We start from the raw sequence: 20,651 nt of genomic DNA on the forward strand, positions 1-20,651 counted from the left end.
CAGCGAATTAATTTAGAACTATTTCGTACAGCTGTGGATCGACAGTGTGTGTTCGTATAGACATGCAAGTAAGTCCCTTAAATCTGTTCAATGAATATACTCAGTAGGCAAATGTATCCAGAACATCCTGAATTTCATCATCTGTTTGTGAATGCTGGTCAGGGAGGTGTCGTCCTGCTGTGTACGAGGTAAAAGAGAAGTCAGGGAAATTAATTAGCGGGTGAAGCAGCCAATAAAGTGTGTTTTATAAGTCAAGTGCCTTAATGTGCTGTTCCCCGATACCCTAATTCGTCGTTACTGAGGTGCAGGGTCATGTGTTGGTGGGAAGAAGAACTCTTGAAAGCGATGGACAGTAAGTTGCGGTTGATGAAATAACTGCTTGGTTGTGGATACCTCCTTCCAGTCACTGAGGCGATATGAAATGCTTATTACTCGTCCTTGGACAGTTCTCAGACCGGTGATGCAAGGCTTCCGGTTCAGGATGCAAGAACCTCAAATGTGTGATTGTAGCTCACAGTCTTATGTACGAGAAATCTAATTAAATGTATTTCCTAGTCAGAAAAGTGAGCAGAAATTAGTTTAGCAATTGATCTGTCCTGTATCTTACCTGGAAAAAAAATGGAAATTTGTGGTAAGGTCTTATGGGACCAAACTGCTGAGGTCATCGGTCCCTAAGCTTACATACTACTTAATTAAACTTTAACTTACGCTAGGGACAACACACACGCCCATGGCCGAAGGACTCGAACCTCCGACGCGGGGAGCCGCGCGAACCGTGACATGGCGCCTAGACCGCTTTCTTAAAAAAAAAAAAAAAAAAAAAAAAAAAAAAAAAAAAAAAAAAAAAAAAAAAAAAAATTCGTTTTGTCGTTGCATCTGATCGGGGCGGACGTCGTAAGAAACCGTTTTAAGTTCGTTGTTGATCTACTAACTCAGTTTCTTTATTACAGAGGGCAGCTAATCCTCTGACGGAACACGCTTTTTTTTTTTCGTGATATATTACAACACGCTGAGCTACCGTGCTTGGCTACCAGGAAAAGCTATCTTATATGACAATAAGGCGAATGTAGTAAGACCTTTAAGATTTTCAGGACAGTCTAATTTCATTCCTATTTAGGGAGAAGATTTTAATGACTTAGCAGAGTGACTGACTCATCTTACTTTTTTGGTAAGTGGTTAATCGGTCACACTTTTCTGAGTCATTGTTTTAGCCACTGTCCCGTAGTTCAGTTAGAATTTTACTAACATATTTTATCGCAGAGAGAGTGTCAAATTTTCACATTCTTCATCACTGGGTAAGTCGTTGTGATCGAAGATGAGACACATTTTAACAAGGTGAAAGGTCTCTGTTCGATTCCTTTCATGTTAATTTCTTAAATCTGTTGTCATTTACGGCATAAATTCCTCTTCTAAATTTACTGTGGTGTTTCTGACTATCTGGGAGGAGACTGAGCAGTGAAATGTGTTACTTTTACACATAAACAAGAACGATCTGTCACACTACTACACTTTAAAACACAGTTTATATGTAATTCATGTCACACAGTCTCATACGGAACCTACATCCGCTTTCTTTTATATACTGTATATGATAAGATACTGTCATCCCCCTTCCCTTCTGTGAGAGAGGATGAATGAGCAAATGTATTTCTAGTTGCATGCTTGAGGGTAGCAGATAAGCCTGTCTGCTAGAGAACAGTAGGACCAACGTCGGAACAGGTAGCTACGCTTTCTAAAAGCAAAGAGGTTTCTATCCTTAGTATGGTCCTGTCCGTCCCTTGTCATGTTGGTATGGGAAGCTGCCCCTCTGGACACTTCCGTTTGTATTTGTGAGCCACCCTCAGGAAGGGACCGGGTCAGTCTGTCCGTGGCGAGCGTATGAAGTGGTAAGATCTCCAGATAAGCGCGTGTCTGCTAAGTCCGTAGGACAATGGATTTCTTAAGTTTAGTCTATCTGAAAATTTAATCACCTTTATTTCAGGTTTAGCTCTAAAATATCTGATGTTATCTTAAATTGCAGCGCAGTGTAATTCGAGTGTGAAGTTCAGAATATATTCCGGTAGTTGCTTTGTCACTACTTTGTGAGTAAAGTGGAACCACGTGTTGATCAGTAACTCTAACTAAGATCATAAATATTAAATCCGAATGTGCGTGATATTATAACGTCTCGTCTTGACAATATTTTTCAATATAGCAACTTTTCTTTATGTTCAACCCATGTGGAGTGTACTATGTGAGACCAGTACCACGTGCTCATATAATGGTTTGACCCATCAGGTTAATAGTAAGACGATAGTAACCAGTTTGAGGTTTTTCTTTTGTAAATTGTTTTTCGATCTAATTTATTTTAATTATCAAAATTATTGTGGAGTTACACTCTTTGTGTAAACCAAGTTGACCACGTGAAGCATGTGGTGTAATCATCAAAGTAGCCCTCAGGTACTCTTTTCGGGAAGACTTCACAGGGAGTTAGTATGAATTTAATATACCAGTGTGTGGTAACTATATGACGGACAGGATGGTGCTACGAACGTAACTTCTTTGGGTGAAAATTGAATCGGTTGGTTGTGGTTAATTTCCTCTTGCATATGTTTCAACGTTCTTCGTGTGTTGTTTTATGGATGCAGTGTTGTATGGAGTCTCCAAATCTTGGCTCCATATTTGATGTGTTCCGTAGGATTACAATCTCACATTTTCACAATCCTAAATAAGGCACCAGCTTAGTTGTGAATCGAGTTTAATATGCTGAAATTTCAATGATCAATGTTAAAATAAATTTCCAAATATAAATAAATTTCCAAATATAAACTGATTTATTTCTTTTTATTTAAATTCTCTTTTTTATATACATATCACCGGTTGTCGTATGACTATTAAAAGATTATAATTAATGTTAGTCTGGTTGGGAATTTGGTAAGCTAGACTAGATACTTGGTGAAATAGTTGCTCAGTAATGCAAGGTTAACTTCCCAAGACAGCTCACAGCTTTTAACCCGCTTTTATTGTCTATCAGCACCGCTTTCATAACAAATTAAAGCAACAACGTTACAAAGGGTGTTCATAACCTTTCTGTTGGGCGCCCTAAATCACAAATGCACACACACACACACACACACACACACACACACACACACACACATATACATACACACAAACACTCACACATTCTCTCTCTCTTCAGTACCTAGTTAGCTGGTCTCATCATCTGTTACAAAATAAATCTGTAACGCGTAGACATTTTCTTGCCATAAACTGTATAAATATTTATGAAGAAATGGAATCGGCTTAGCACCAACAGAAAAGTTCCTTTGCAAAGTAAGTGGCTTGTTCCCTTCTGCACTTCTGTCTGAGCTTATACACTATCTGAACAATCTCATTACCGACGGGACGAGAAATCCTAATCTGCGTTTCCAGTCGCGTTTTACTATAGCGCCTGCTAACGGGTTCTTTTTTTTGGTGTCAGCCAGGTACTAATGCTAGGAATGCATTAATTACGTACTTCTACGGCCTATCTGCAAAAAGTCGAAGTTATAGGAAAATCTAAAAGCAGGTTTAACAAACAGTAGTGTTAGTGTTTTCTAGCACACCTCGAGCATTCGATTACTGATGGAAAAATAATATAATATTAAATATCTAGGTATTGATGCTGTTTTCTAATCTTGTCGGTTTTCGACACCATGGATGAAAGTTTATTATATACAGGAGAAAGATGAACATAACATGTCTCTCGCTGCTGTAACACATTGTTGTGTTTAGAGCGCACAAAAAGGTATTGAATCTTCCACATGAGACACTTACCTATGAAATATATTTTAGAATTTTGCAAATTTTGTGAGAGGAAGTGTTCGTCCATAGCTAGGATGAAGTTGGAGCACGGGTGAAAGTTGAGTAGCTGATTCTGTGTGCGAACTTCACGTTTTGCATCCTTTCAGTGTTGCTCTCCAGTACTCTGGCAGCCCACTGCTTAGGTGTTCAGTGCTGTTCGTTCCAAAGACCTCAGCCACGTAACTATTTTCGTGTAGGACTTTTACTGCTGTTGCAACTTTTGAACTGTTGGGTCAGTTTTCCTACTAATTTCTGATAAATTAAACGTGCAGTTAGCGCTAATTTATCCTGAAGCATGCTGAGTTGTGGCTGACACAGCTCATTCCAAAGATGTTGAAGTGGTACAGAATAGAAGAATCAATGATTGTACACCTTAGTGTGTGCTGTTAATTTTCTGACTTTACCAACAACAGTTTAATAAGCCACAGCTGCAAAATACTAACACGAATTCTTTACAGACGAATGGAAAAACTAGTAGAAGCCGACCTCGGGGAAGATCAGTTTGGATTCCGTAGAAATACTGGAACACGTGAGGCAATACTGACCTTACGACTTATCTTAGAAGAAAGATTAAGGAAAGGCAAACCTACGTTTCTAGCATTTGTAGACTTAGAGAAAGCTTTTGACAATGTTGACTGGAATACTCTCTTTCAGATTCTAAAGGTAGCAGGGGTAAAATACAGGGAGCGAAAGGCTATTTACAATTTGTACAGAAACCAGGTGGCAGTTATAAGAGTCGAGGGACATGAAAGGGAAGCAGTTGTTGGTAAGGGAGTAAGACAGGGTTGTAGCCTATCCCCGATGTTATTCAATCTGTATATTGAACAAGCAGTAAAGGAAACAAAAGAAAAATTCGGAGTAGGTATTAAAATCCATAGAGAAGAAATAAAAACTTTGAGGTTCGCCGATGACATTGTAATTCTGTCAGAGACAGCAAAGGACTTGGAAGAGCAGTTGAATGGAATGGATGGTGTCTTGAAGGGAGGATATAAGATGAACATCAACAAAAGCAAAACGAGGATAATGGAATGTAGTCGAATTAAGTCGGGTGACGTTGAGGGTATTAGATTAGGAACTGAGACACTTAAAGTAGTTAAGGAGTTTTGCTATTTGGGGAGCAAAATAACTGATGATGGTCGAAGTAGAGAGGATATAAAATGTAGACTGACAATGGCAAGGAAAGCTTTTCTGAAGAAGAGGAATTTGTTAACATCGAGTGTAGATTTAAGTGTCAGGAAGTAATTTCTGAAAGTATTTGTATGGAGTGTAGCCATGTATGGAAGTGAAACATGGACGGTAAATAGTTTGGACAAGAAGAGAATAGAAGCTTTCGAAATGTGGTGCTACAGAAGAATGCTGAAGATTAGATGGGTAGATCACATAACTAATGAGGAAGTATTGAATAGGATTGGGGAGAAGAGAAGTTTGTGGCACAACTTGACCAGAAGAAGGGATCGGTTGGTAGGACACGTTATGAGGCATCAAGGGATCACCAATTTAGTACTGGAGGGCAGCGCGGAGGGTAAAAATGTAGGGGGAGACCAAGAGATGAATACACTAAGCAGATTCAGAAGGATGTAGGTTGCAGTAGGTACTGGGAGATGAAGAAGCTTGCACAGGACAGAGTAGCATGGAGAGCTGCATCAAACCATCTCAGGGCTGAAGACCACAACAACAACAACATCAACACGGTTCTTGAGGGATGGATGCACAGGGAGCTGAAGAATTTCAACTGTTGCCCCCTTGAAAGATGGTTCATCAAGTTTTCTAAGCTTCTTCTCGAGAGATGTACTGCTCCTTTCTTCGAGTGTCTACCAGACAAAAGCTTTTTACATCTCTGTTACACAGACAAACTGTCTCCTGTCTAAAAACCCTGACTGTTACGGCTCTTCTTTGTACATTCTAGATCTACACTGTTAGTCTGGCCTGAAATGGATCTCAAACACTCATTAGTTATGTAATCAAGTGCAGGCTGTGCAAGCGTTTTGTCTGATTTTTCTTTCGTAAATAAACTGCAGGTTTCGCAGTATCCGATCAATTAGTCGTAGTATTCCATTGGTTTATCCGCAACTGAAACTATGTGGTCGTTGCACTTTGTATCTCTATCCAGTGTCACTTACTGGCATGAACATTTGTATGACATAATTGACTCTGGTTATAACTGGTTAACTCGTAGTTATAGCATGCTTCACTGCTACGTTTCGTGAAATGCGTAACTTTGTTTCTTAAGACAAGTAGTTCGTTCCCATCTACGTCCTAAATCACTTGCTGGATGCATTCAAGTCTCTGTCTTCCTCTACTGTTACCAGCCTCTGCAGCTCCCTCCAGTACCATGGAAGTTATACCCTGAAGTCGTAACAGATGTCCTATTATCGTGTCCCATTTAGTTGTCAGTAGCACCGTATTTCAAATGCTTCGATTCTGTTCTCTTCTCATTTTCCCACAATCCATGTTTCGCTACCATAGAATGCTGTGCTCCAAACGTACATTCTCAAAAATTTCTTCCTCAAATCAAGGCCTATGTTTGATACTAGTAGACTTCTCTTGGCGCGGAATTCCATATTCGACTGTGCTTATCTGCTTCTTATGCCCTCCTTACTACATCCGTCATGGATTACTTTGCTGCCTTGGCAGCAGAATTCCATAAGTTCGTCTACTTCGTGATTACCAGCAGCGATTTAAGTTTCCCGCTGTTAAAAAAAAATAAAAATAAAATAAAAAAGAGTCAAATGTGTGTGTAATCTTATGGGACTTAACTGCTAAGGTCATCAGTCCCTAAGCTTACACACTACTTAACCTAAATTATCCTAAGGACAAACACACACACCCATGCCCGTGGAGGACCTCCGCCGGGACCAGCCGCACGGTCCATAACTGCAGCGACTCAGACCGCTCGGCTAATCCCGCGCGGCTCTGCTCTCATCTCTGTTACTTCTCATTACTTTTGCTTTCCTTCGATTTATTCTCACTCCATATTCTATACTCATTAGACTGTTCTTTCCTTTCAACATATCCAGTATTTCTTCGTCACTTTCACTGAGGATAGAAATGTAGTCAACGAGTCTTATTACTGATATCCTCTCACCTTGAATTTTAATACTATTCTTGAGCCTTTCTTTTATTTCCGTCATGGCCTCTTCGATGCGTAGGTTGAACAGTAGTGGCGAAAGACCAGATACCTGTCTTACAACCTTTTTAATCCAAGTACTGCGTCCTCGATCACCCATTCTTGTTTCTTGTACAGATTGTGTATTAGCCGTCTTCCCCTGTGGCTTATCCCTATTTTTCTCAGTATTTCGAATACCTTGCACCATTTGACACTGTGGAACGCTTTTTTCAGATCGAGAGATCCTATCAACGTGTCTTGATTTTTCTTCACTCTTGCTTCCAATATTAAACGCAACGTCACAACTGCTTCTCTGGCACCTTTACCGTCCCTAAAACCGAACTGGACAACATCTAACAGACTCTCATTTGCTTATCCATTTTTCTGTATATTGTTCATGACAGTAACTTGGATGCATGAGCTGATTATGCGATAATTCTCGTACTTGTCGGCTCTTGCTGCCTTCGGAATTGTGTGGATGATGTTTTTCCGAAAGTCTGATGGTATATCGTCAGTCCTATACAAAAAAATGGTTCTGAGCACTATGGGACTTAACTTCTAAGGTCATCAGTCCCTAGAGCTTAGAACGACTTAAACGTAACTAACCTAAGGACATCACACACATCCATGCCCGAGGCAGGATTCGAACCTGCGACTGTAGCGGTCACGCGGTTCCAGCCTGTAGCTCCTAGAACCGCTCGGCCACCCCGGCCGGCGGGTCCTATACAGTCTACACATCAACGTGATAGTCGTTTTGTTGCCACTCACCCCCCCCCCAAATGATTTTAGAAATGGAATGTTATCGATCCTTTCATTTGATTTGAAGTCTTCCAAACTCTTTTGAATCCTGATGTCAATGCGGGATCCTCTATCCCTCCACCATCTATTCCTGCTTCTTCTTTTATCACGTCATCCTTACACACTCTCCTGGGAGATTGAGACATCAGATGACCTCCATCCAGGACAATGAGTGGCGTTGCTGGGAAACTGGAGGACGACGGCCCGCAAGAGGGCGCGCGGGCAGCGTCGGGCGGGATAAAGGGGGTCCACGGTCGACGGCAAGCAAGCGGAAGGAGAGGTGACTTGCTGGCAGCAGTGTGGACAGCTGGAGGTCAGGTTTTACCTGGGACCAGTGAGCGCCCCGTTGGGATGAGCACATCTGGAAGGCGGCGGCCCAGCCTGTGGAGCGTTACTAGCTCTGTCACGCCGGTTGGAGTTTATCTGTCAGCTTCTCGACTGTTAGTTGAAACCATGTCACTACATAGAGCAAGGGAATCTGCGTGCGGGAACTGTTGCGTGTCTATATTGTGCACTTTCTGGTGGCCCCTTTTCTGTAGCAGGCAGCAGTCATGTTCTTCACTAAGGTGGGACGCACTGCATCCTGGTTCCTTACAAGTTTAGCTGGTATTTGTGGTCGTTCCTCCGATACTCTGTTGTGAAGGAAGATGCTCTTTTGTATTTTTCGATGTGGGTGTGTTTAGCCGATTTTCTATGAACATATGCAATTTGTGGTGAACGTGAATTGTGATTTGAATGTTGATTCGTATTTACCATGTTACTGGGTGAGTAGGTTGATAGTGTACGCAAGCCCAAGCTTATTGTTAAAACATTCAGTAATTTACTTGTTTGACGTATTATCTATTCAGCGCTTGTTAGCCTTGTTTTACGAGGTGCATTCAAGTTCTAAGGCCTCCGATTTTTTTTCTCCGGACTGGAAAGAGATAGAAACATGCGCATTGTTTTAAAATGAGGCCGCGTTCATTGTCAATACGTCCCAGAGATGGCAGCACCGTACGACAGATGGAATTTTACCACCAGCGGCGAGAATGAGAACTGTTTAAATACTTAAAATGGCAACGTTTTCCTTACTTGAACAACGTGCATTTTCTGAATTTGCGTGGTGTGAAACCAATTGAAATTCATCGACAGTTGAAGGAGACATGTGGTGATGGAGTTATGGATGTGTCTAAAGTGTGTTCGTGGGTGCAACAGTTTAATGAAGGCAGAACATCGTGTGACTACAAACTGAAACAACCTCGGGCTCGCACAAGCCGGTCTGACGACATGATCGAGAAAGTGCAGAGAAATGTTTTGGGGGATCGCCGAATGACTGTTGAACAGATCGCCTCCAGAGTTGGCATTTCTGTGGGTTCTGTGCACACAATCCTGCATGACGACCTGGAAATGCGAAAAGTGTCATCCAGGTGGGTGCCACGAATGCTGACGGACGACCACACGGCTGCCCGTGTGACATGTTGCCAAGCAATCGACAGCATGAATGAGACTTTCTTTTCGTCGGTTGTGACAAAGGATGAGACGTGGATGCCATTTTTCAATCCAGAAACAAAGCGCCAGTTAGCTCAATGGAAGCACACAGATTCACCGCCATCAAAAAAATTTCGGGTAACCGCCAGTGCTGAAAAAATGATGGTGTCCATGTTCTGGGACAGCGAGGGCGTAATCGTTACCCATTGCGTTCCAAAGGGCACTACGGTAACAGGTGCATCCTACGAAAATGTTTTGAAGAACAAATTCCTTCCTGCAATGCAACAAAAACGTCCGGGAAGGGCTGCGCGTGTGCTGTTTCACCAAGACAACGCACCCGCACATCGAGCTAACGTTACGCAACAGTTTCTTCGTGATAACAAATTTGAAGTGATTCCTCATGCTCCCTACTCACCTGACCTGGCTCCTAGTAACTTTTTGCTTTTTCTAACAACGAAAGACACTCTCCGTGGCCGCACATTCACCAGCCGTGCTGCTATTGCCTCAGCGATTTTCCAGTGGTCAAAACAGACTCGTAAAGAAGCCTTCGCCGCTGCCATGGAATCATGGCGTCAGCGTTGTGAAAAATGTGTACGTCTGCAGGGCGATTACGTCGAGAAGTAACGCCAGTTTCATCGGTTTCGGGTGAGTAGTTAATTAGAAAAAAAATCGGACGCCTTAGAACTTGAATGCACCTCGTATTTACTGGTGATGATGATGTTTGGTTTATGGGGCGCTCAACTGCGTGGTTATCAGCGCCCGAGTATTTACTGGTATTTTCTATTTTATTAAAATAGTGTTTAATTATGCTTATCCGGCCGCGGTGGCCTAGTGGATCTATTCGCTTCAGTCCGGAACCGAACAACTGCTTCGGTCGCAGGTTCGAATCCTGTCTCGGCCATGGATGTGTGTGATGTCCTTAGGTTAGTTAGATTTAAGTAGTTCTAAGTTCTAGGGGACTGATGACCTCAGATGTTAAGTCCCTTAGTGCTCAAAGCCATTTGAACCATTTGAATTCTGCTTATATGTGTGTGTTATAAGACAGATCAACCCTTATTTAGTATTTTGTTTGTTGAATTCAAGGGCAAATCCGTAAAGTGGTCTCACTGTATGCTTTAATTTGCCTTATGGCTTCCATCAGATAATTTTTGGTAATGTAAATTTCTCGAACATCTGCGGAAAAGGTATCAGTTTTAGTAAGATAGCTGTTGTTGTTGTTGTTGTGGTCTTCAGTCCTGAGACTGGTTTGATGCAGCTCTCCATGCTACTCTATCCTGTGCAAGCTTCTTCATCTCCCAGTACCTACTGCAACCTACATCCTTCTGAATCTGCTTAGTGTATTCATCTCTTGGTCTCCCCCTACGATTTTTACCCTCCACGCTGCCCTCCAATACTAAATTGGTGATCCCTTGATGCCTCAGAACACGTCCTACCAACCGATCCCTTCTTCTGGTCAAGGTGTGCCACAAACTTCTCTTCTCCCCAATCCTATTCAATACTTCCTCATTAGTTATGTGATCTACCCATCTAAGATAGCTAGCCAGCATATTATAGTAAATCCGACTTACTTGTTATTAGCTATTTGCCGAACTATTACCTGCCGTGTAATAATTATACTGTGATTTGTTTGTTTGCCGGTTTTGTCCAGCGACTTAACTAATTCTTTCTGTATGGCCACCGGAATTGTTTGCTTGTCTGTAACTGCTGGACATAAAGTGTTTTCCTTATGCTGGTGTTCTATATTCCAATTGTACATGATACCGGCCAGGGAACTTTTATATTTATAATTAGATTCCCTTATGATTTACTGCAGCCGATTCCTTCTAAATTCCGCTTAAGAAAATCTGAACAACAGCTTCAAGAGGTGGCTTCTAGTATAAGTTTTATTCAGCTGATGCAACACCCTTAATGTTCTAAACAATTTTCCATGAATGTCTCCTGAACGTCACGCATTGTACGTGCTGTTCTTGGTTTAAAATCTACCGGAAAAACTTAGTGCAAAATACAAGTGAATTATATCAAAATGACGTAAAAAACAGAGACACGGGAGGTAGAAATTTTATCGGCATTTGAAAATGTATTTACAAGTCTCTTTTGTAATGTAGAGCCTATCGTCTTCTTTGTGATCATTCTGCTTTATGTCTTATCGCTGTGCAGACTGTAATACCTAGATGCTCTTATTTGCTCGGTTGATAAAAGATCTGTACTGCTTGAAATAATTTCCGCCAGATGATACTTTAAGAAGTAAGATAAATAATTTTTAAATAATCTTATTACAGTTACTCATTATTTTTAATGATTGGTTCTGGCACGTAGGCACAACTTTTTTGTATTTATTCACTTTTAGATAAACTGTATCTTCAAATGATGTGCTATATAGCACAAACACGCCCTAACCAGATCTATGTAACGCAATGCTGCGTACCGAACAGCAGCAGTTTCAGCGATTGAGATCTGACTGTTCCGGACATCATCAGCAGCAGCTGAACGACTTTTCGATTTTAATGGTTATAAATTACTTTATTTTAAGTCACTGACTTCTTTATGTAACTGGCACTCTTTCAATTCTTCACAGTGATATTCTTAAGATGGCCTAAGACTAGGCCGAAATCGACCATTTAAATAAAATAACCATTCCGATCTAGACTGTTTTTCACCAATTTTATGCAACTTACAAGATAGCTTTTCTCCGAAAATGTTACCAAAAATTCTGAATTTGTGCAGTTGCTAAATCTAGTTATTACTTTGATCAATTGAACTTCTTGACCTGCAATTTTGTTAGCGAGCAACACCGTATTGCAAATAATAATTCTTGCTTAGGAATTTAAATTATTTTGTTAAGGAATTAATGTTACTGTGGGTCCAGTAAAAGAGGGGGCGAGCTTGTTTTCGTTATCACGCTGCACCCGTGCATCTTAAAAATTTTATTAACTGATTTGGTGAACGTTGGGTCTAACTGTTCCCACTATTAAACTGTATTTTACTAATTGTAAAGCATAGTTTTTTGATTAAAAACAACTATTTAAGTATGTATAAATTTGTTGACCCAGCATCCTACCATTTCCCAACAACCTTCCTACTTCTTCCGTCATAGGACAGCACGGTTATGTTGTAGTGCCAGGGTCCTGAAGTTATGTATTGGTGCAACAGAATAATTTTACTGTGTGTTGTCTATTTCGCTTTGGTGTTTCACTATACGCTTCAGATGTGAACAGCCATGGATCAGAGAGCTATTTTGGGGGTATCTAATCTTTCGAAAGTGCAACTACGGTGTTAACTGGCTATATGCGGTGAGGGAACAGAAGGCAGCACTGTGGAGCTGGGACAGTTCTTGCGGGCCACACTGGGTCATGGTCTAAAACCAGGAACCCTCTCGTGTGATTGGTAGTCTGTTGGATATGGTCATCCCACAGTACAGGTGATGAAACTTGATACCGGGCTGTGGAAGTAACTTCGATCACAACCAAGATGCAGAAGGACTTTCTAAGAAACAGCGTTGGAGTTTTTACTCTGTAGGATCCTTAGCAGATATGTTCAAAAACGGTGACTCATTTCGAGATACGAGAGTGGCATGAATATGATTCACCAGTGGCTGTAATCATTAAAAGACGTCTCTACAGGACACAACGCAAGAACGTGGCCGAATGGATAGACTTGATTCCAAATCACAGGCAGCATTTCTACCCGAAAGCGTAACAGTATCAGCGACTCGCGTGTGTGCTTGTAGTCTCAATATTGCTTTTTATGCAGGGTGACGGTAACATATTCATTACGATCGTGTTTTTAATAGCTCAGTTCTTACGAGAAATGTATGGTGTGGGCTGTTGAATCCCTCTGCGGTCAATTTCAAATGTCAGTTCTCAACAGTGTCCCTCGAAAAGAACATCTTCTTCCATCCACGGATTCCCATTAGACCTACTTGGTGAGTGTAATGCGAGTACTGAAAAAAAAATTACCCGACATTCAAACTGATTCTCATGATCAATTTAATTTATTAGCCTATCAAATTGATATCAATGTTGTGTCAGCTGGTGGGTGGAGGAGATGGCTAGGGCATCCCGGAATGATTCTTGACAGGCGTTCCTTTTTCTTTTCGTTGCGTCGATATCTTTTAATGAAATTTCAGTCTCCCACCTACACAGGACGAGACAGGCTCTCACGATTTGATTTGTAAATTCTAGTATAATATAGCATGGCATTGGTTGAAGGGGAACTGTCATAGTGTACAAAACACCTACAATCTACTGAATTATAGATTGTTGTTTTCGAATGTAAAATGAATGTGTTTTTTTCCGACATTTTAATCAATGGCGTGAGAGATTTTCTGAAATGTTTGTAATATACGTGTGTGTGACAGTTTATTTACAGTCACTCTACGTGTGAGACGCCCTCTGGTCGTGTAATTTGTTCGACAAACTGAAAGAAATTGCTTACCATAGATTTTTTCTGTTTGGAGTTAAAATCCTCGCTTTTTCTTTACTCCTATGACGATTTCGAGATAATGAGGACATTTTGCGGTGATAGGCAATTTTCGCAGCAAAATAGTCGAAGTTTTTTCCTGATTTTACACATGGTGGGCTTGTGTCTGCTGATCATTTGTGATTGGTGGTGGTGTACATCGTTAGACGTCACAAAATAATGAGTGGAAAATTGTATCCAGCTATCGAACGTAAAAACTATTCCGATTTTGCTCATAAAACTAAAAGACAATGGAATTTGCCTGTTTTCGTGGAAAGAGGGCATTGATTATTGTTGGGATTATGTTTTACTTTTTTAACAGTTACTTTATTATAGGAGTTTCGTTGATGTTAAATAGTCCAGTGCTCGCAATGGCGTGGTGGGAGTTCCATGAAACGTCACGGCTGGCTCTTTAGACAAACAGTCCGTACTCATTTATCATGGTTTCGTTATGAGGGTTGGCGGCGTTGCGCTTTATACTGAAGGCACTAGCTGTGAGGTTGTGCTGACTTTAGGCGGATGGGTCTTCCTATTTCACAAGCAGCCGACTTTTGAAAAAGCCATCTGGAGCGTTCTCCGGAGGGGTGGTGTTTTGCTGGTAAATTTCCCTTTTGTGCTAAGGGGCGCCACCTCAAGGCAGGCTACATGTTACGAGCGACTGCGGAAGGTAGTGGAAAGCCTTGTGCGACCAGCGAGCGGACATAGGGGGTGGCAGTGGGTGTGCGGGACGCTCTGCGGAACATCTGGCCGTTTGAAGATTCATGCCTCTCAGTTGTGGATTCACTACAGATCATATTTTGTGCTTAAAGTAATCACTAATGGGCATCTTTTATTCTTACCCACATTTCATGTAAATCTTAAAGGACCTATACCCACTGTGAAAGTTCTTTGCATAGCCGCTGGCCACTGACTTGTTATGCTGTATCTGTCTTAAATGTTATAAAATTTCGAATAGTAAAATTTTGATCACTTACAATTGGCATTTAGGGGAGAAGCATCATGTTCTTTAATGAGAGCTCTATGTAATATTTAATTACATGAAAGGGCTTCTCTGTAATAGGTATTCGATGTAATAAATATTCATCATTGGAGCTTATGCCATTTGTACAGGTACTGTGTGTAGTTGCTCGTTTGATCAGCTGAAGTTCTTGACTTATATTTGTGCTAATGATCAACGCTCAATGGCAATTAATACTTATTGCTTGAAATGCTTCGTACTTAATATTATTCTGATAAAAGAGAGGCGGTTTTATTTTTGGTCTGCCAATGTGCTGCGATCTTTGTGATGTGGTGAGTCTTGGGGTTGACTGCCTTATTTAGTAGTCGTCAGTGCTCCCACTATAAAATATTTCGTATTGCTAATTCTGAAGAGTTCGATTGTTTTGTGATAATTAACTGCTGTTTAATTACACTGACGGAATAAATTACAGCAGTAAGAAAGAGTTTTGTGACATAAACGGAGCTTGGTAGGCGCGTTTCTACATCTGATAGATGATGTCTATCCAAGCTTTGTGCCAGTCCCGTAAGAGTGGCGCGTGTAGCGCCACTATGAGCGTGCAAATCAGGTTTGCTATAAATACACTCTTTGATGGTCATGATCGTTAATCACCGTTAAGATTGCACATGGTGAGTTGATGTTAGTGCAGAATGCTATTAAGGCGCCAAAGACGCTATTATCAGCACCTCACTGAGTTTGAAAGAGGTCGTGTAATGGGGTTACTAGAAACTGGATGTGTGTTCTGCGATATTGCGGAAAGATTTGGTAGGAATGGATGCACTGTACGTGATTGCTCGTACCGGTGGTCACGAAATGTACGGTTACAAGAAAACTGACTCTGGACGGCCCGTGGCACTATTGACGGAGAAAACCTATCGTATTCGTGGTATGGCTCTGTCGCCGTGGTGAAGATCCATGAACGTTTGTGTGCCTTGTATGGCGATGCTGCAGTTGATAGGAGTACAGCTGGGTGATGGGTAAAGAAAGTTACAGCCTCAGGAAATGCAAAAACAGAGCTCAATGATCAGCCACACTCGCGACGTCCTGTGACAGCCACTGCTCCAGACATGCTGACTCGTGCGGGTGCCACTATTCGTGCCGATCGGCGCAACACAAGTCCAGAATTGGCCCAACAGTTGTCGGTCAGCATTGGTAGTGCGTCTGCAATGATCGAGAGTGTCAGTCACGCACTGAAAACATGACTACGCCTACAGGACAAGAACTTTTACCAGCAGGGAATACCTGCGCTTCCACAACGCTGGCGTACGGCCATAGAATGTGATGGAGACTACGCAGAAAAACAGGACAAGGACATGATTGGTGTATATTGTCACCAAATACCGACTCTTAACAATAAATATGTTCTGAGAAAAAAATGAGGAGTATTACTTATTAAACGACCCTCGTACGTTTGGAATCGTCATATTCGTCCATACAATTTGCGTGATGTCCCGGTTTCTTCTCCTTCCTCGTTCCAACAAAAAATTTTGTCATCTATAATTCTGTAACTACTCCTGCAACTGTCAAAATTATTCTCCAGTCAACATCACTAAACCTGCGAGAATTACCGTTTCAATTATCGAGCGTTTTCCGCGCTTTTCCGATAATGGAATCTAAGCGCCTGCTGACAGGGGACTGCACAATCGGTCCCTAGTAATGTAGCGACCTTCTAAAAATTTTGTCAATATTTCATTTTCTTGGATACAGCGAGAAGAGAAAATGTAACCTTTCTTACCTGTTATTCCTATTAGTCGTTTATTTCCACTCTGGTAGTCTGAATCTACGGATTTCCCTAATAACTAAAACAACGCTGATTATTCCCACACCCAATCAACCACAAAAAAGGAACACCGATTGGAAATCACCCGTCCGGGTTTATTCGACACAGCTCGCATAGCCTCGTGCCCTTTTGTCTCCGGGAAAGTTTTTATTTATAGAAGCGACGGGGATTCTCCTAGCAGAGACATCACGTACACTAAGCATGCATTCAAAAATCAACTTATGATTCATTCAGAGGTCAACTTAGAATGTATTCAAAAATGTTCAAAAACCAACAAGGATGCGTTTCAAAATCACATGAATAATCGATAAACCAAGATGTGTTGAATGCTAGGCGCTTTGTGAAACAAGATTTTTTGCTTCAAGAAAATGAATTGGGCGCCCCCTGGAAATTGCCGCCTGGGGCAGATTATCCGGTTTGCTCCCCCCCCCCCTCCACCCTCTTCCCTCCCGCCCCTCTAGAACACGCAAAATTTCTGTAAATTGGAGAAAAATTTCTGTAAGTTGTAGAAATACTTCGAGAAACTGGCAAGTTCATCAAGTGCTTGCTACAAGGTGCAAGAAAGTGACTTCACTAACTTACCAAAGCTTTCGAAAGTTGACAAAATTTGCGCAAGTCGACTTGCTACGGATCTTTGCTAAGTCCAAGAACTTGTACATGAAGACTCTGCAAGCTAGCGGAAAACCTTTACTTGCGAGTGGGCACACGGATTAAAAGAAATCATGCGCTTCTTCCAGTTAGTTCTTAAACTGTCTTTCTTTCTCGGTTCTTTTCCGGTCAGTTTTTGGGCCGCTCTGTGCCTACGTCCTTGCCGTGTGGACTTGACTCGCCACGCCCTCGGTACGGTCATGGCCATGGCAACAACTTCATGATAGCGGGAACTGACGTAGACTATTTCGGATCATAACAGCAGGGAGAAGAGCAACAAGCAGTAAATCATTCGTCTAATAAGGGCGTCACTACAAGAAGAAGAGAGCAGCTATACCACCCAGGAGTACATTCTTCGTATGGAGTGTAGACGCAACCGTACGATGCTTGCGCCTCTACATATTATACGTGACTGGGTCTAAGACATTAGCATGGGTGTAGAAACCTTGTCATTGGACGTTCGAGGCACTGAAGATCACGTGGATTACCTGTGGATACATGCGAATATGCCGACAACAAGGAGCGAGTAAATAAAAAACGACATAGGTCCAAGCATTCGTCTCTCCATAAACCAGTTGTGAACTTCCGAAGGATGTTTAAATGGCGTGAAATGTAGCGCATAGTACGTGCCAAGAGAACAGTACATTAACCTACTGTCCGTGCATTCTATTGCACAGACTATGTAAATTGTATTCTACATTTATTAAACTGGAAAAGTTAATTCAATAGATGAGAATGTATACGGAGTAAGTAACGCTTTACATGGAGAGAATTACAATACCAAGAAAGTACTTAAAATTCTCTCTCTGCTTTTGTCATAAGATTGGCTAAGCACCATGTCAACACCAGTGGATTATTTCATAGATTTAACTGCAATTAAGCATAGTAAAACGACCTAGTATCCTGCTACTGTTTAAATGATGAAGTAAATTGTTCTCTGATGTAGATAAGACAACGAGAAGATGGTGTAAAGACGTCGGAGGTTCGAGTTCTCCTTCGGGCATGGGTGTGTGTGTTGTCCATAACGTAAGTTAGTTTAAGTTGGAGTAAGTAATGTGTAGGCTTAGGGACCGATGACGTCAGCAGTGTGATCCCATGAGACCTTACCACAAATTTCCAAATTTGGTCTAAAGAAGAGAATTTGAAAAGGTAATATGAGAATACTGGAAAGCACAGCATAGACCTCATATGCTACTCTATTTCAGTAGTATATATTATGGTGTCTGAAAGTCACGGTGTGCCGCTGATCCCGGCGGAGGTTCGAGTCCTCCCTAGGGCATGGGCGTATGTGTTTCTCCTCAGGATACTTTAGGTTAAGTAGTGTGTAAGCTTAGGGACTGATGACCTTAGCAGTTAAGTCCCATAAGATTTTACACACATTTGAAGATTTTTGAAAATCACGGCTGACCTATAGCAGTATCGGCAAAGGAAGATTCATTGGAGACACAAGGAACCAAACCAAGTTACAGGTTTCAAATAGCGAATAATAAGGGTACGGATGCCAAAATAGAAAGAGATTGTTTGGATCATCCATGTAAACCAAATCGAATGCTGACCAAGGCCGATTGCAAGTCAGTCATTAAACCTTAGGCCAGAAGGAATCAACTTCTATCATCCGTCAACGAACTACAGACATATGTCGTGCTCTTTTCTGGTTGAAACTGATGGTCTAAAATAATATGAAGTTTATGATGGGCTCAGGAAAATAAGAATTTGACAATGTCTCTGAGAGTGCTTTTAGAGTTAGTGTGAAGTGCATATGTCATCCTCTCCGTAACAGTCTTGTCCTGATAGAAGTTCGCCAGTGGTAGTATGGTAGTATATTAAGAAGTAGGAAAGTATGGTAATGAAATAATGTTTTGCGACCAATAAACTGTAGGTTAATCAAAAACTCCTAATAATAACCAAATAATCAATGATGGAAATGACCAACCGCAGTGGAACCCTCTTCCAGATTCCATTTAACTCTAATATTCAATTGGTGCTCTAAATTTTTTTGTATAAATGGAGAGATGCGTAAAATTAGTCATAAATACAAGGAAAGCGCGTTGAGCTAGAGAGGATGAACTCGGAAAGATTCTGGGGTAAATATCACACAGAGTACTTACAGCATACATCTCGAAACATTGTAGTCAAGCATAAAGAACAGAAGAGAACATGAATATAAGACTGATATGGAGGGCTGTAGATAGAATAAATAAGCACCGTATGTGTGGTCCTTGGTAAATGTGTGTTTGATTTGTTGGGTGGGGGGGGGGAGGAGGGAGTGGAAGGGAGGGAGACGACTAACGAGCAGCAATTTCTTCCACGACCACTTATTCTATTACATGACTATGGATCTCTTTTCGATATATTTGCTACACTATTTGTTCATCTAGTGATACGATTTAGAAGGAATGTGAAGCTTTCGATTTATATTGAGACCTAATATTTATATTTAGCTCCCGCTTCCGTGTACTACAAAATCGGCCATACTGAAACATCTTACGTATTACAGGGAAGTAGAGGCGCTGCACTTGTACATAATGGCTGAAACGTTAAATAGTGTGTACATGTAATAATTACATCCCCTCCCCCCTCCTCCCACATGCTTGGTGACCTCGTGGAGGCACGTGACAGACTTTCACGTTTGCGTAACAGCTTATCAGAAAGAATCGACTGAGAGGAATACATGGTATAGGTACAGGATCAATGTCAGTTTAAGGCAGCAGTTTTTACTTGCAATGGGGACGGGTATAGTGGTGTCATCAGCTCCATACTTGCTCTCTTTGTGGACAATAAAGTAGTATGCCACCCACAATGAAATAGGAGTGTACTTAAAGAAAAGAAAGGAAAGATCGAGGATTAATATTTATTGTCATACGGACGATGAGTCAGCAGAAGATCGGAAGCAGAGGGAGAGGAAATCGGCCTGTCCTTTTCAAAGGAGTAATCCTGGAATTTGCTTTAAGCCATTTAGGACTGATTGCCGAATGTCTGAATCTCGATGAATACGTGAAGACTGAATACGCTTCCAGTGTCTTGCCACAGCGCCACCTCGTTCGGTTTACCAATAACTGAAGTAGTATCTGTCTGGGACTATAGAGCAGAGTTGTTTAGGATCGATTACTCGTGAACTAATACAACAGTTTCTGTAAAATACAAGAGTGGCCATCGAAGTAGTGATTGCATATGAATTACGTCTTGAGAAACGCTCGAGAACTTTCGAAAACGTCACAAATTTACATATTACATTACAAAAGACATGCATTTACATGGAACAAGATAAGAAAGAGACGAAAGAGGACAATGATCAAGCTAAAACTTCAGCATTCGACCAATTCTATAACATACTGAGTTTCACACTTTTCGCACATTGTATAGCAAATCAGAAATGAGTGAAGCGAATTGCGCGTACCTGAAACGCATGTGGACTGCCATCGTGAGCACTGTTCCGCATTGCTGCAGTATTACTCGTGTCAGTCCTATTACACGTTGTATCGTAAACTGTGAATACTTCTCAGCACTAACAACTGTGCAAAAGTACTTCTGCCGCTTATCACGCATTATCGTTCTCATTAGTTGCTCAACTT

The 20,651-nt window shown here is 41.3% G+C and overlaps 1 protein-coding gene across 2 annotated transcripts in view; it reads right to left on the bottom strand.

Moving 5' to 3' along the window:
* LOC126174806 (solute carrier family 22 member 7-like) overlaps window positions 1-20,599 on the bottom strand; it is a 197,761-nt gene extending 177,162 nt beyond the window's left edge. Inside the window, exon 1 of one of the 2 annotated variants that reach the window (XM_049921179.1) lies at window positions 20,477-20,599. In XM_049921179.1, coding sequence (XP_049777136.1) covers window positions 20,477-20,518 — 42 coding nt within the window. In that variant the 5' untranslated portion in view covers window positions 20,519-20,599. The remainder of the gene's footprint in view (window positions 1-20,476) is intronic. The other variant, XM_049921180.1, reaches the window with a different exon arrangement.
* Window positions 20,600-20,651: the final 52 nt, after the last annotated feature.

The sequence above is a fragment of the Schistocerca cancellata genome, chromosome 3 (genome assembly GCF_023864275.1).
Source record: "Schistocerca cancellata isolate TAMUIC-IGC-003103 chromosome 3, iqSchCanc2.1, whole genome shotgun sequence".
NCBI classification, from domain to species: domain Eukaryota; kingdom Metazoa; phylum Arthropoda; class Insecta; order Orthoptera; family Acrididae; genus Schistocerca; species Schistocerca cancellata.